Source organism: Cygnus atratus, chromosome 1 (assembly GCF_013377495.2).
Source record: "Cygnus atratus isolate AKBS03 ecotype Queensland, Australia chromosome 1, CAtr_DNAZoo_HiC_assembly, whole genome shotgun sequence".
NCBI lineage: Eukaryota > Metazoa > Chordata > Aves > Anseriformes > Anatidae > Cygnus > Cygnus atratus.
In genome coordinates, this window is record NC_066362.1 from 184,133,576 (window position 1) to 184,149,643 (window position 16,068).

The 16,068-nt window shown below is 35.1% G+C and overlaps 1 protein-coding gene across 1 annotated transcript in view; it reads right to left on the bottom strand.

Moving 5' to 3' along the window:
* Positions 1 to 16,068, bottom strand: part of NBEA (neurobeachin) — a 516,634-nt gene that overhangs the window by 171,764 nt on the left and 328,802 nt on the right. Inside the window, exon 39 of the mRNA XM_050714797.1 lies at positions 1,208 to 1,351. Within this exon, the coding sequence (XP_050570754.1) occupies positions 1,208 to 1,351 (144 nt within the window). The remainder of the gene's footprint in view (positions 1 to 1,207; positions 1,352 to 16,068) is intronic.

Genomic DNA, 16,068 nt, shown 5'->3' on the forward strand with positions numbered 1-16,068 from the left:
TTCCCTTCTAAAGGAGAAAGGGATATTGATCAAATTATCCCACTAATGGTCCTGCTTGCCTTACTGTTTTATTGACTTAAAACAAGTGTTTCAGCAATGGTTAGCTGCAGATTGAGAAAGCACATTGACATATTAACTATGATAATCATATACTGAAGGTTGCTCCCAGATAAAAGTATTTATGTCCGCCCTCTGCTCTAGTTTCAAAGCATGAGACTAAATTTCACTTAGGCATTTTTTTTTTAAATATCCATTTATGATCTTATCTTTGTTACAAATTTCCACTATGGCATCAGAAGAAAATGCAGGAGCAAAGATAGCTATTGTAGAAATTCAATTATACTGAAAAAAATCCTCAGACATCAAAAAACTTCCCCTTAATCGAGTAATTTAATAAAGGTATTCCTAAGTAAGTTAACCTAAAAAATCCATACTGCATTTCACAGTTCTCACATTTTTATCTCATGTGAGAGGAGATTGCATTTTCAACTTTCAGCATGCCTTTCTTTCCAGACTGCTTCCCCAGGAAACATAATATTTTTTCAAGACGGAGCTCTAACAGAACCTGCTGGAACATGGATAAAACTGAGACCTCACTGCAGACCTTCACAAAGGAGAAAAGACTAGAAAGGGTCTCTCATTCCCAACTCATATTGTACCTAATGAAGTTCATGCCTTGCTTACAGTCTCATTTGTTCTTAGTCCCTATTTACAGCAGGTAACTTATTCCCTTTCTGGGCTGATACCTCAGGTTCCCCTTCACACACCGATGAATGAGAACACTGGGTGCCAGTAGGAGTGCAGATGTTTCTCAACAAGTTGCGTGGCACTTGGGATTAGGTCATGAAAGATCACAGCCACACTGACTCACAAAACACTGAGTTTTAGAATTAACCCTCATTTCTGTTTCAACAAAAAAGATGTTCCTGTTTTATAGAATTTTCAATAAAAAGTCACAGGCAGTCATAAGAGCACTTGAGGTATTGTTATTTCTCACACCTCTGGTGAAAGATTGTACAATGGGCACTGTAATCCGTTCCCCTAGTTCATGGACGCAGGACATCATATTACATCTAGAAAATAAAGACTGTGTTCTCAGTGTAATTGTATACTTAGCTGTCAATATTAAGAGAATAACTGCAAAGGTTCAGAATTAACAAGTTAAAAACAGACTTTTATCTTAGTTGTAATGAAAAATCATAATTACCTGCAAGGTTGTCAATCTCTTTCTCTTGGAGCAGACTGACAGCATCATCGTCTCCTTCCAGCATAAGCTCCGTTTCCGCATTCTGATTTACCACAGCTTGACTTCGGAAAGTTTTCTTGGACTTCACTACATCTTCTTCAGTGCCTAAAAAAGTTATGTGTTGTGAATTTAGCTGAACAGTATTTAAAACAACCACAGTCTAGTAAAAAACACAGAATGAAACATCTGTATTGGAAAAGGTCTTTATCAAGGTCTACAAAATACACAGCCTTAGTCTGTCTGTCAAAATATATCTTGAGTAAGCTACAAACTGTTTCACAAAGACTCTCCTGCTGTTAATAATTAGTTTTTGCTCTATGTTCTATGTTTTTCTATTAATTTTCAACACGCAAGAAATTCAGCAGGAGTGTCTCTTGGTTTCTTGGTATTCTGACTCTGACTGGTGTCTCAGAGCTCAAACCACCTACTCTAAGTAAAGGAGATACTTTTGGGAATTCAAAATCTGCCATGATTTTGGTTTGGGAGATAGGAGGGACAGAAAGGTTGAGTAGGAGACTGGTAATCTCAATAAAGAGTAAGAAGAAGGTAAGCACAGTGTTTCTTTGTTGGGAGAAAGTTTTATTTTCAGTCCTACAGACTCATAGTAGTCCTTAGGATAGAAAGCTTTCTGTTTTCTTCCTAACACAAAAATCTGCATCTTCACCTTGGACTGTACAAAACCTAGACATCTTCAATTCTGCTATAAGAAATAAAAAATGAGATCTAATCACTCCTGTCTGTATCAGAATTTGGAAATTTGCTTCCTGCTAAGCTACATCCATAAGAAGAAATCCATGCAAAACTGAGTGAGTGTGGATTTTGAATGTTTGCCATAATGCCTGAGCTTGATGAGTGCTACTATGGCAGATGTAAAGTGATGAGGTAAAGTGCATTAAAACTCATGGCCTCATATTCATACAGGACAACTAACTTGAATATAGTAAACAGACAGATTAGTGAAGATACATGCATGGAATTGAATCGATGTGTCAGGCAGTTCTGTTATTAAAAACAGTGGGGAAGGTGTTATGTTTTTATCTCCCACTCATATTTATATGAGTCTTTTAATTACTTCACGCACAGAAGAATCACAGCATATAAATAAAAATTCTGGAGGCATATTTTACCTTTAGTGTGTTTACTCTGTTTGAAGATAACTGCTAACATGCCACTTGATATCAGACTCTACCACAAACTGAGATCTCACATTTTAAACAGTCTAAAAATAACCTTCTCTATATTATTGCTATTATCCAAATTGCTATTTCTGAAACTACAGAACATGGTTAAGACAAAAAAAAGAAGAAAAACATGCAGTTTTTCATTAAGCTCAAAATTAAGGACAGCATCTCTAGTCTTCCTAATTGTTGCTCTCTCCATGAGGACAATGCTGTTACTGATAGTGATAAAGGCACTACTGATGCTGACATATATGCTGGTATACCAATATTTTTGCTGTGTTCTAATTACTAAGCTGTGATCTTTACCTCACTTGCATAGTGAGTGAAAAAATAGTGCTAAATACTAACGCTATTCAGTGCAACTAACTGTAACTGTTCACCCAATTTACAATTAATTTTTTTTTCCCAATTCACAAAAAAAGAGTAAGAATTGTAGGAATTTTGGAAAACATAAAGGAGTAATGTGCTGTAACAGACTTTTAGTTATATTACATCAGAACTGTATTGAGAATTTAACTACTATTGGAATTTTTTTTCTTGTGCTTACTACAAGGGAGTTTAGCATCATTTGACATAGCTCCTAGTGTGAAGCATTTGACAATGAAGGAGACCGGATCTGAGCTGAACTAACACGGTGGAGGAAGGAAGCAGGAAAATATGTTTGTCTTCCTTTTTGGTAGCTTTAGTGAGCATTATGGAAGTTTCTGAGCTTTATAAGATGTGATAATTTTCAAATAAATTACTTCAAAAGTACTAATCCAGAATAATCGTAGTTTCAACCATTTCTGTAGTAACTGATTAGATTAGTGACAGTCCTTTCAAATTATTTATGCACAAAGAGATAAAGTCACAAGAAAAAAAGTTCACATTATGACTAAGATGCATCAGCAGAAGAACCTGAAATTTAGTGTATTTTAAATCTCTTGTGATGAGGGTTCCAGTTACCAGATTACAGAAATATTACTATACACCAGTGTAAGAAATGTGGTAGAGGAGAAGGCATTAAATTAGTTTGGCAAATTTGGAGCTTAGCAACAAGACAAATGTTTCTAAAAGCCATTCTGGTTTATAATATTAAACATACATTTATCTAAAAGAAATATAGTAAATGGCGCTTCTTTCTCGTGATGGAAAAGGCTCTGGTTTGGCTGTTGTTTAAATTTATCACTTTGTTGAGTGCACCTCAGTTTTGCTGTACTGTACTAAACATTTATCTAAATGAAAGTGTACGAGACCCAGAGTTGCCCTTCAATCACTATATCCTTTATGAATTAGAGTTCCATTTATCAAAATTATAGCAAGAAGAGTAAGGTCTCACAGGGCTGTCTCATTACAAGGCTTGTAAACACTGTCCTTACAAAGAAATGGTTTAACACCTAACAAATCAAAAACTGATTGGGAATAGAATTTATTTGAGATCATCTATCTTCAGAAGACGTGCTGTACTGAGTGCACTTCTTGGCCTTTCTACCCATTCATCAAGAAATTAACAAGCGAATACCACAGACCACCAGATCTCCTTGGATCCTGAAACGTGAAATATGTTCAAAACAGATCTGTCACAGATGTTCTATTTTTATATTTCAAGATGACTTCAAAAAGGTTATAAAATAAGAGGAGCTCTCAAAATAAGAGTAAAAAGAAAAACAACTTGTCTGAATAAAAAATTATGACATAAAACTATGTCTACTATTGTTAACAAGGATATAAAAAAAGAGTGATGAATAAATGAATATTTGATATTTCAGCATGTTTGTAGAAAATCAAAACTCAAATTATTTTTTAAAGTCATGGCAAAATTACTATGAAATGAAATTCATTTCCAGATACTTCATTTCAAACTGCTCTCAAGATACACGGAGTTTCTATTTTTAAAATATAATACGGAATTGTATTAATGTCAGTTCCTAAGTCTAATTAGAAAATGTTTCAAATGCTTTAAAATAAAAGAAAGAAAAAATACATTAGATGTAATTTGAAGAAAGCAACATTTTAACATTGGGGTGCTCAGAATTGGAACTGGCAGATGCTATCAGTGCTCAAAGAAGCAAGCTCCTTATTAAAGGATATTTTTCCAGACTGGGACTTAGAAAGAAACCATGAAGTAAGAAGGTAAATATTTCTTAAAACAGCAGTTTGAAAAGAACTTAAAGGAATAAGACAGCTCTCACCGAAGTCCCGCTGAAGTTAGTGCCCTAATATCTTGAAACTTGAAGGTTCTGTCTTAAATGTATTTTAAGAGAATGTATGTATAAGACTAAATAAGTTTTCTTTTTTTTTTTTTTTTTATCCATCATTTGTTACACCTGTTATCATCTTGATCATTGCATGGTAAAAACTGGCTTCAGGATAACTAAAAAGAGCTAATCTTTAACAGAAATCAAAGAAAGCAACTAGCACTTGTCTACAAAACCCTGACTTCAATGAAAAGATATGTATATATCTGAAAGGTTATGTGAGCTGCATGGTAAACCTGTATAGCATTGCCAAAAATTTACTAATTACAGGTAGCATTAATTTTCCTTAAAAAGTAACAGAAACTATTAATCTGACCAAAAAAAAAAAATGTCCACCAAGAACAAAAAACAACCAACAAACCCAATAACAACAACAAAAAGAAAATAAAAATCTAATAATTTCCCAAGAACAGGAGGATCTCAAGTTATTTAGTAGCTACAGCTTCTAGAATCATCTAATATATGCAATGTTTAAATAAATATTTTGTTGTTTTTATTGTAATATTTGAATTTTTGCTTCTCAGTTTTCAATTAAATCAATAAATGCTGTAGGTCACAACAGGTTCTAAGGTCGCAGTCTGAATTTCAAAGATATTGTTAGTGTCGAAACCCATAAACGGTATCCCTAAATACATTTAAAATAAGCAGCACAAAAATAACATATTGTTGATTACACTTCTGTTATGTAAGTTGATTTTGTTAGACTTTACACTAATCACTATGATTTTGTTGAATACTGAAAGGGAGTTTTTGCTTCCATCTTCACTGCTGTGCATTTATTATTCAAAAGCGTTTGATTTTTTTTCTCTCTGTACTTAGTGTACTTATAGTTAGGTAATAACATGGTTAATTTTAAGAAAAGTTTGCTTGGTAATACTGTAACCAACAAAAGAAGACTACTGCTTCTTATAAAGTTGTTTCCATAGTTTACTTCAACGAATTACCGATAAGGCAATTTATGCAGTGAGCGCTCTTTGATCTTTGAAGAGAGATGGCAGAATGGAAAGTTAACCTCATTTTAATGTTACCTAAATATACTGACAGGAAATTCTAATGTTTCCAAACATCTGGAAATCTGCTCCATGGGGCGGTGTTCTTCTTTTCTATAAGAAAGCTTTTTCATATATTGTCTTTTACAGTTTTATGTGGCTTCTAAAGGAGCATTTTGACATAAGTAAAGTCTGTTCTCTTTACAGTAAAATGCTGCATTTAATTAAAAACTCTCTTTTATAGAATCTAAAGTACAGTTTTTGTGAAGCTTAGCTTTCCTCAGAAACTTTTAAGGATAAATTTGCTTTTTCTTCTCTTACAGGTCACTTATATGCCCTGCTCTGTAGAATTATTATTATTATTATTATTTTTTCCTGAATTATAATAACCTAAGGTAGTTTTTAGCATGCTATTGAATAAAGGAATTCAGAATTAGTTCCTCACAGGAGACTACCTCACAGGTGATGATGTAAACCATGAAATTATGTCACAGGTAAAATTTATCAACAGAGTTTGAATGTGCTGTTTTTTCATGGAAGATTTTTTTTGTGTGTGTTTATTATACAAACTGTAACTTTCACAGGAACAGCCAAGCTTAAATTAAAATGCAATGCTATTAACTACCCCCTCCTTTATTTATTTATTTATTTATTTATTTATTTATTTTTCATTTGATATGATTAATACTTGAAAATACTTATAAAACATTTCAGGAGATAATCTTCCTGCTTTATATATTAAAACAGTTTAAAATCCTGCTTTCATTGCTAATCTTTACTAACTCGATTAGGCACTGGGACCCTCACAGCGGTCACATTTATGGAGAGCAGCTGCTTGGCAGTCTGTAAACTGACCTCTTCAAAACCCAGCAAGATTAAATAATCGACATGGTAACCACTCCCTCTGGCCCAATATCTTTCTGCATGGCTTCAGAGCCAGCCCTTCTAGGACTGAGTTCACTCCATGGGAAGAAGGGACCAGGTATCTCTACGTCTGCTCAAGAGCCTTGGAGGAGCAGAACATTGCTGGCATATTTTGATGAACTGTCCCCACCTGTGTCTGTTGGGGCTGTGATTTAAATTGCAATGTGTTTCTGAAACTGGCAGCTTTGACTGGCATATAATTTAGTTTCCCTGGAGAATCAGAGAAGTGACTCTTATTAAAGGAGGGCTGGTTTTAATAGATTTAATAAAAGCCAGAGGGATCTAAATTATATTTTCCTTATTAAAGATCATTGAAGAAACAAGGGGAAAAACTGGAGAAATTGTGTAGAAATTAAAAATTGCATGTATTTATTTTGGAAATTACTTTTTACCTAAAAGCAAAAACAAATCATATTTTTATATTCTGTAATAGATAAATACCTGAAAAATTCATCTGAGACATTCCAAACATTTTTCTCTATGTCTAATTTTTATACCTGTTATCTGACCACATGATTTTCTCTAGGTGAATAATATATAAATAAATACTTTATTGTTGGATACATTATACTCTTATAACTTCTCAGGTGTTTTGCATTGCAACAATGAGACTGACAATGATGAGGAGACTGAGAATAAGAGCAAGGACAAAATTAACGTTTCTCAAAAGAGACTTTTTTTTTCTTTTTTTCTTCCTTTTTTTTTTTTTAAATTGTTTTTAACAATAAATAGTTGTGGTTAAATGGTTGTGTATCAGTATAAAAGGTCCTGTATAGAAATAAGGATGAAGTTACCATGCTGGGCACTTTTATTTATTTATTTTTTTTCCTTTAGTTTACAGATAGGAAAACTAAGATTCTGAGTGGTATGAAACTAATTTTTAGAAGTCATAGATATTATACTTATTTGAGATTTCAGATGTTCTGAGCTTGTGAGAAAGAACCTGCACTGATTCAATACAGGTCACAAGGAGTCAGAGGGTGACAGAATAGGATATGACCAGTCTAACAGATGTTATAAGGCATTTTCACACATCTGAAGGTCAGTCTTCAGTCTGACTGCAACTAGAAGAAGTCCTTCTAACTGGAACTTAAACCAGTCAAATGTTTATATTTGGATTAAGATGTAGTTTGCCACTGTAACTTGTACACACGAGAATGGATTCATATTTCACGACTGATGACCTTTACAAATCCCTGTCAGTTTGAAATGTAGCCTCTCAGTGGATACTGTAGTTTGATAAATTGCAGAAAGAAACCGAATTTCCTGATGTGATGTGGATCACTTAAACAGGCAAAGATGATACACAAGAAAAATAATTAAGAGCAATAAAATATTCCTATTTCCAACCATTTTACTAAAGTACAGTAATAGCCAACAGGAAAACAACTACATCACACCAACAGTTATTGTTCAGTGGAAAGGACATCAAGGACACTTGCAAGTAAGAGAATTGGATCAATATTAACGCGATTTTCATTTCATGCTTCCCCAACTCCTGTAAGCTGACAATATACTCTGATTATGTGAACTGCCTCTGAGTAACATAGAAAAGGTTATTAGAGCAAGAGGTGGAAATGGAATGCACTTTTTATATTGACAGGTCTGCTAATAGAGTGTACTGATTTTCAAAGCCATGCAATGCATTTTTACAATTTAGTTTTGACAGCAAAAAGGAATTTCATTTATCATTAATTCAAAATATTCACATGTAAGCAAAGGTTTCTTAAGACAGGCCACTGAAGAGGGCAATCAAACTGTTTCAATAGAAAAAATGTAATTAGTAAGGTAAGAAGCAAAAGGGGATTAAATTTAAATATGTGTGAAATGATAATGAAAAAATGAAATAATTCTGTTAAACAATATATTCAATGCTTTTAAAATAGAATCTGATAAAAACTTTTAAAAGATAACACATACGTGAAAAACAAGGAATCTCTCAACATTCAGGTCTGGATTTTGTCTTGAAAGTTTTTGATTAGTTTCAAGTTTGAAATACTTAAAACAAGCACACATTCTACAGGAAAAGCCATGTTCTGACTCTATCTGCTTGCAGAGCCTAAAGACAGTATCAAAGTTGTCAGGCTTCTACAAAGGCACACCCTGTACTGAGGAACCGTGCCCACATATGCTAGCCTTAATTTAGCTTCCAGCTCACAAATATTCTAATTGAGAAAGCTAACAATGAGAAAGCCTTGGGGAGAAACAAAACACTCTTTAGAAACACAGACACTTGGTGCATGCTAGCAGCCTAATGGTAATACACTGGCATGTGAGAAACCTGATCTTAGCTCCTGTACTGGGGTATTCTACACCAACCTTTCTAAACTTTACCTAATGTTTAAAAATTAGAGCGTCCAATCCATGAGACAGGTTCAAACCTCAGGATTTTTAAAACAAAAGATTTATCTGTAGTTTTATGGACTGACTTCTAACTTTTGAATTCTTCCTCTCTGTGGCCAAAGTGTGGTCAATCATATCTTTGCTAGAAGGCAATATTCTCCCTCACCACTTAAAGTTTTGCTACAGAGTGGACAGCTAAAAAAATTAATTCTCTAGATCAGAAAATGAAGGTGTAGTAAGTAAATTTAAAATGATTTTATAGTAACTATCCAAATTCCCATAGTAAAATAACTGTTTTAATTTCTATCAAGACTACTTATTTGCAGAAGAAAGACTCAAAAGCCTTGAGATACCCATTTGCCAAAATGTCTGAAATGATCTTTGTTTTCTGGAATGTTAATCATTTCAAATGAAATTCTGCTCTTTTGAGACATATGGAAGGAAGATCTTATGCAGTCTTTACACAGGCAAAATCTCCTATACATGACATGATGTCTTCTATAACTCCTTCTTAAAAGGATAGCCCCCATTTTACATAAATGATAAATTTGTCAATATAATAATCTTATCAAAATATCTAGATTTACGTTTAATTACACTGTCTTTTACTGTGCAGTCCCAACTAGTTCAGTGTGCTGCTCTGATTCTTTTTTTCTGTGCAAATTTCATTTCACCCTCACATGGATCACCACATCTTTAGAACTGGCATACATCATTTTCACTTCAGCAACAACAGTAACTGGTGGGAGGAACTGTTTCTATTTCTGTGTAGATCAATGCCTATAGCAACATCAGACAAAGGGCAGCGCCCACAGGATATTCACATTTGTGAGACAGCAGTGTGGCCCTCACATTGGGATATTTGCATTTAACTCTTAGCTCTGCTAAGGGGCTATACTCTAGTCACAAAAGACAGTGATCCTATTTGGGCCAGGCTGTTGTGAAAAAAGGAGCTCCTAGTTCCTGAACCTAAAATGCAAAATTAAAACCAAAATTTTTCTATTTGCTTGACTGGGGCCAGAATTCTACACTTTTTTTTTTTTTTTTTTTTTTTTTTTTAACACAAAAATAGCTGCAGATATAAAAGCTCTTTGTTTAATACTGTCTAGCAGATAAAAAGTGACATAGTAGCAATACAGAAGATAAAGCAGAGTCTGAGAGCCTATGACTATAACAGCTCAAAGAGACTTTCTACAAGATTTCCATTACTTTGTCTCTGAAATAGGTGAATGGTAATTACTGTCCCAGGTAGAAAGCTTGTGTGTATATTAAGGAAAGTTAAGTCACAGAAATCTTAGCAGCAGTAGTAAAGGAAAAAGGAGAACAGTATTTTATTTCATCTACCATTAAGCTTCAGTGTGGTGTTTGTGATGCCTTTCATTCTGCTTTGCAAAGATTGCCAGAGAGCAAAAAAATTCCATGCAACTGCAGGGATATTTGCAAAAATGCTATGCTTATGTTAAATTCGCAAGCATCGGCAATATTTTCTATTCAGAGTGGAGCTGAGACGCTATCTGACAGCATGAGCATGATCCACTTTTTTGAGGACACGGGAGTGAGTGATTTGTGTTATACGGCAAAAGAGACACAAACAAAACCCTCTTTGGGCATTATGCATAGTCCTTTCAGCTACAAAAGTTTGCGTATTGTAGATAATATTTATGTTCATACACAAAGACATAGGGAGATATACACTTAAGGCATACAAGGATAAGAAAAAAATCATGTCATGATGTAGCATACATGCTATGAAAAACAAAATTAATTATGTAACTGGAAACGTATAATATGCTGGCTGATGGAATTCTTAACAAGTTGTTTTTCTTGATACGATGTTTAGTGGTATATTTGAGAACTTCTCACAATGCATTTGGCTTTTAATACAGTGCTTTCATTAGGTGTTTCTGAACCCCTGTCTGTACCTTGCACAATGCTGAAACTCATCAAATTTTCCAGTTTGTTGTACCATAATGATACTTTTTGTGTGCATTTCAAAGGTAACTCTATAAAATGAGAAACATAAAATAAGGCCTGTTGAAGAACTCACTGTGCTTATATGGATACGGAACAGCCAGTGCATGCATACATAAGTCTTTGTTTCTTTTGCACAAATCTTACTATTTACATAAAACATCTATGATAATTTTGATATGATATAATAAGAATACATTTTTAGTGGCAAAATTTAAGTAGTGCAATATAAAAAGATGAGAAAAAATACTTTACTATATTAAAAATACATTGCTATTGGAAATTAATTCCTTTATTTTTATAATCTGTACTGAGCTATTCTGTTAACTGTGAAAGACCAGGAATCACCTATACTGAAGAGATTCTCACAATCTACCTGTCATTTTAACACGTCTTCACCTTGCAAGAGGCCGTTGCCTAAAAGCCTGTCATGCCTCCTACTGGCATGAGTGAAAGAGTGGGAGAGAACAGTTCTAACTCTATACTATGATCTCCTGACTCTAGGCTGCAATAGTTGCAGCACTGAGGAAATAATGGCCCTTGATTCCAGCCAAGCACTTGGCTTCCTTTCCTAGACACCTTTCTTCAGTGTTGTTAGAAAACACCTTCCTCAGTAGAAGCAATAGAATTTCATCTTGCAATTTTTTGACACATTTGGTTCAGTCTGGGCTTCTTTACTCCACTAAAAAATGTTATTAAACACTTTTTTTTCATTTAATAATGCTATATATTTCCACTTAGTCATACACATAGTGGAGAACAGACTCCTGCAGTCAAGAAGAGATGAAAGATAAGAAGAGTGGAGAAAAATTAAAAATGGAATGTGTTGTGTTCAACTAAAGTTGAAAGAGTGCTGTTACTCCTTAATATGGAGTCTTCAACCACAGAAGACTGGAGGTAAGAAAAGCACATGGTAAAATCTGAGTCTGAAGAGCTACATTCACCCAGCTATGAAAGATGTCCTGAAGGACAATTAGACTTTCATTGACAGAATGTTCTTCCAAAAAGTTTCTATGAGATGCACTGAATATACATGGGTCAGTAACTTCCATTTCTTTGTCAATTAGCAGAAGAACTGAATTAAAAGAACAAATAAATTCTTTACATGGGTTTGAAAACATTTCACATCGTAGTAATTTACTGGTTTTGGTAAGTAGATTACTTTCATTCTGCAAGAGCAGATTGCTACAGTTTGTTCTTTTCACATGTAAATATAACAGTAGAAAGGAGAAAAATGCAGCTAGACTTCTAAAACTGGCAATGGTTGCAATTTGGTGGCCTTGGGAATGTTTTCGTCAGGCAATTTGATTACTTTAAGAATCAAATTTGAGTCATAGGCTTTCAGAGGCAATCCGAAGTGAGAAAAAGTAGTTATGTTAACTGCTGGTAAAAAACTTTGTTGTAAAATTAACTCAGACCTGTAGTAGCAGTTAAAGTCCAGGTCATGCCAGATAGACTGAAAATATCAGAGGAAGGCATTCAAAATCCAATGCAGAGGTTTTGGGGGAAGAAAGTTTTCACATCCTATTTGGATCTGCTAAAAGCTCAAAATCAAGAAAGATTCTGACATTCAAGATTTGAGGAAATTAGAAAAGAAAAAAAAAAGTCTTTTATTTCATGAATCTGTACTTAAAACTTATTACCAAGCTGCTATGAAAATTCCTATGCTAGAGATTGCAGATAACAGAAAGCAGAAATACAGAGATTATGAATCTGTTAGGCATGCAGTCGCAGCTAATTTCCGTAATCCAGTCAGACAGTAGAAGCCTAGACACAAAAAAAAATAGTGTTCAGTACTCTACCTAAGTAAATTCCACTACTGCTCACACCTTGAGGTCATAATAGTAGATCACCATAATAGTAGATATATTTAATGAGAATATATTCATGTCCTTCGAGGGGACTAAGAAGTACTAGAAAGACCACCAAGATAAATCTAGTATTTTAGATTTACTTATTATCACAGTTAGTAATCTCTTATACTGCTCTCTAATGAAAGCCCTTATTCCTGGCTTATTTAAACAAATTTTATTTTCATCTGTGTCTGATAAATACCATGTAAAACCTTAGCAAAATACATTTTTTTTTGTGTGTGTGTAATGTTTTCCCTAAAATCCTGTGAGGATGAAATTTTTGGAAGTTTATTTGGTGAAGCAGTGGATGGCACTGTTGGGCTACAGTTATAAATCTGTAGTGGCAAATCTTAAATTATTATGCTTTCAATAAATACACAGATTTTTGTGATTTCTTCAAGCACACAATTCGGATGTAAACTCATTTAAAATACATCAGAGATTTCACAATCAGATGTGGAAGTTAGTACATGTACTGAAAGGAAGTTGTGTTATAAGAATTTTATTTTAGGTGAAAGAAAATCAAGAATATTCTTGATTTCAACATTCAATATAATTTTATTTTATTAATATTAAATCATATATCTAACATTGGGCATCTCTTCTTAGAAGGGGCACTTGGCTGGTAATTAGTCTAATGGAGACAAAGAGAGTCAAACAGAGAAAAGAGAAAGAAAATGGTGCTCCAAATGAAGTGGAATTGCTTACACATTTGTCTCATGTCTCTGCATGATCACATTTAAAGAATCGAGGTGATTTACTTGGTGACATGTGGAAGCGTTGTTATGGATTAATTTAATGACTGCATACATATTCTTAAGATGTTTACCACCGAACATCATGTAACATATGTGTTTTCTGCCCATAAAGAAGAAACTTAAAACTACTCATAGTTACTTCTTAGTTTGTAAACTTACAGGCTAAAATTAAGTGGGCATGTATTGGATGAATGCAGGTGGTTTATTTTTAGTCAGGGGCTTCTGATTTCTTTATTTTTTGTTTAACATTCATACATATGACATTACTTAAATAAATATTAGTTTTGCAAGTTATCTGAGTTAAAGGTCATCACTTGCATTTCCTCAGAACAATGTATTTTATGACATTGTGTGTGTGACTAATTTTAGGAGGACAGTGCTGGATAGAGCACTAAAGAAGTCAAAACAACAATAATTCCCCTCCGCCCCCTCAAACTCTCCTACCAAAGTATCAAAAACATTTTAGTGGCTCAAGTAGTCACAATAAACTCAGTTTCAGTAATAGTATACTGTCCGTGAGAAAACTGATATTAGAAGTATTTTATGACCTGGATGATGGGGCAGAGGGCACCCTCAGGAAATTTGCAGATGACAAACTGGGGGGAGTGGCTGACACACCAGAGAGTCATGCTGCCACCCAGAGGGACCTTGACAGGCTGGAGAGGTGGGCTGACAGGAACTTTCTGCAGCTGAGCAAGGATAAGTGCAGAGTCCTGCACTTGAGAAGGAACACCTCCATTCACCAGTACTGCTGGATGGCACCCAGCTGGAAGGCAGTTCTGCAGAAAAGGACTTGAGAGTCCTGGTGAACACTAAGATGAACATGAGTCAACAGTATGTCCTTGCTGCTAAGAAGCCTAATGGTATTCTTGGCTACATTAGGCAAAGTATTGCCAGCAGGTAAAGAGAGGTAATCCTTCCACTAGACTCAGCACTGGTAAGGCCACATTTAGAGTGCTGTGTCCCTCTCTAGGTCTCCCAGTACAAGAGAGGCCTGGACTCCTGGATAGGGCCACCAAGATGATGAAGGGACTGGAGTCTCTCCTATAAGGAGAGGCTGGGAGAGCTGGGACTGTTCAGCCTGGAGAAGAGGGAACTTGGGGGGATCTTATCAATGTCTATAAATCCCTGAAGCGAGGGTGAAAGACGATGGAGCCAGCCTCTTTTCACTGGTACCTAGTGCCAGGACAAGAGGTAATGGACACAAACTGGCACACAGGAGCCTCCCTCTGAGCACCAGGCAGCACTTCTCTGCTGGGCAGGTGACAGAGCTCTGGCACAGGCTGCTCAGAGAGGTTGTGGAGTCTCACTCCCTGGAGATCTTCAAAAGCCACCTAGATGTGATCCTAGGTAAGATGCTCTAGGTGTCTGTGCTTGCACAGGGGGTGTTGGACCAGTTGACTTCCAGAGGTCCTGGCCAACCTTAGACATTCTGTGATTCTGGCATATGTAAATGCACATTTCCTCAAAAAAAAAAAAAAAGAAAGGTCTAAAGTAACTTGATGTTGAGGATTACCTATTATTGATTAAATGTTTCTGCTCTTTTTTTTTTGAGTCTATGAGAAGTTGCATAAGATTAGTCCTGAACATCGAGATATAAGTAAACTGGTGTTTTAAAAGTATTACTTAAGACTAAGTTCTGACAACCATCTACTTTTAAGCTCTAGTTCCATAAAAAGAATCACAGAACCCTTGAGGCTGGAAGGCTCCTCTGGAGATTGTCTAGTCCAATCTCCTTTCCGAAGCTAGGTCAGCCACAGAAGGCTGCCCAGGACCATTGTCAGTTGGGTTTTCAGTTTTTCCAACAATGGAGATTCCACAGCTTCTCTGGACAACCTGTTCCATTGTTTTACCACCATGAGGATAAATAAAATGTTTTTACTGAGTACCACTGAGAAGAGTCTGGCTCCATCTTCTTTACTCTCTCCCAACAGGTTATACACAACTACAAGACTTCCCCCATCCTGAGCCTTGTCTCTTCTGGATGAAGCAAAGAATATCTGGATCAGATTAGGAATCAACATAAATGTAAAAAACAAAGCAAACAAACAAACAAAAACTACAAAAAGATCTTCAAACTCAGCTATGGCCCTTACAGTAAAGCTGTTCATATAGACATATTATGGAAAACAATATTAATAGACAAAACTGAAAGCATATTTTGGTGTTTCACCTCTTACATAGTACACGTAGAATGCTTTCACTAGATATGCCTAAATAACATTTTTTATGCATCTAGTGGGCCTGCTAACAAAATTCTTGTAGGTGATGATTCTGTATCAGCTGTCTTCAAATTGCTTCCAGTTTTGCATTAGTTACTGAAAAAATACTGCTCACTTTAAAATAGGTCTGAAATCTGCATTGCTGAGACAGCCCCTAAGGACTGTTCTGGAAATATGGTAGGTATGGTATTTTGAATAAATACAGACCAGAGATGGGGCAAAGGTAGTAAAGTTAGAGGGCCTTGTGAAGTTGAGAAAAAGTAAATAACTCTTAGATATATACTCAGCAACTTTGACAGGCACTCTTGAACTTAGTGAAAATAGTGGTGGTGTTTTAATGCAGA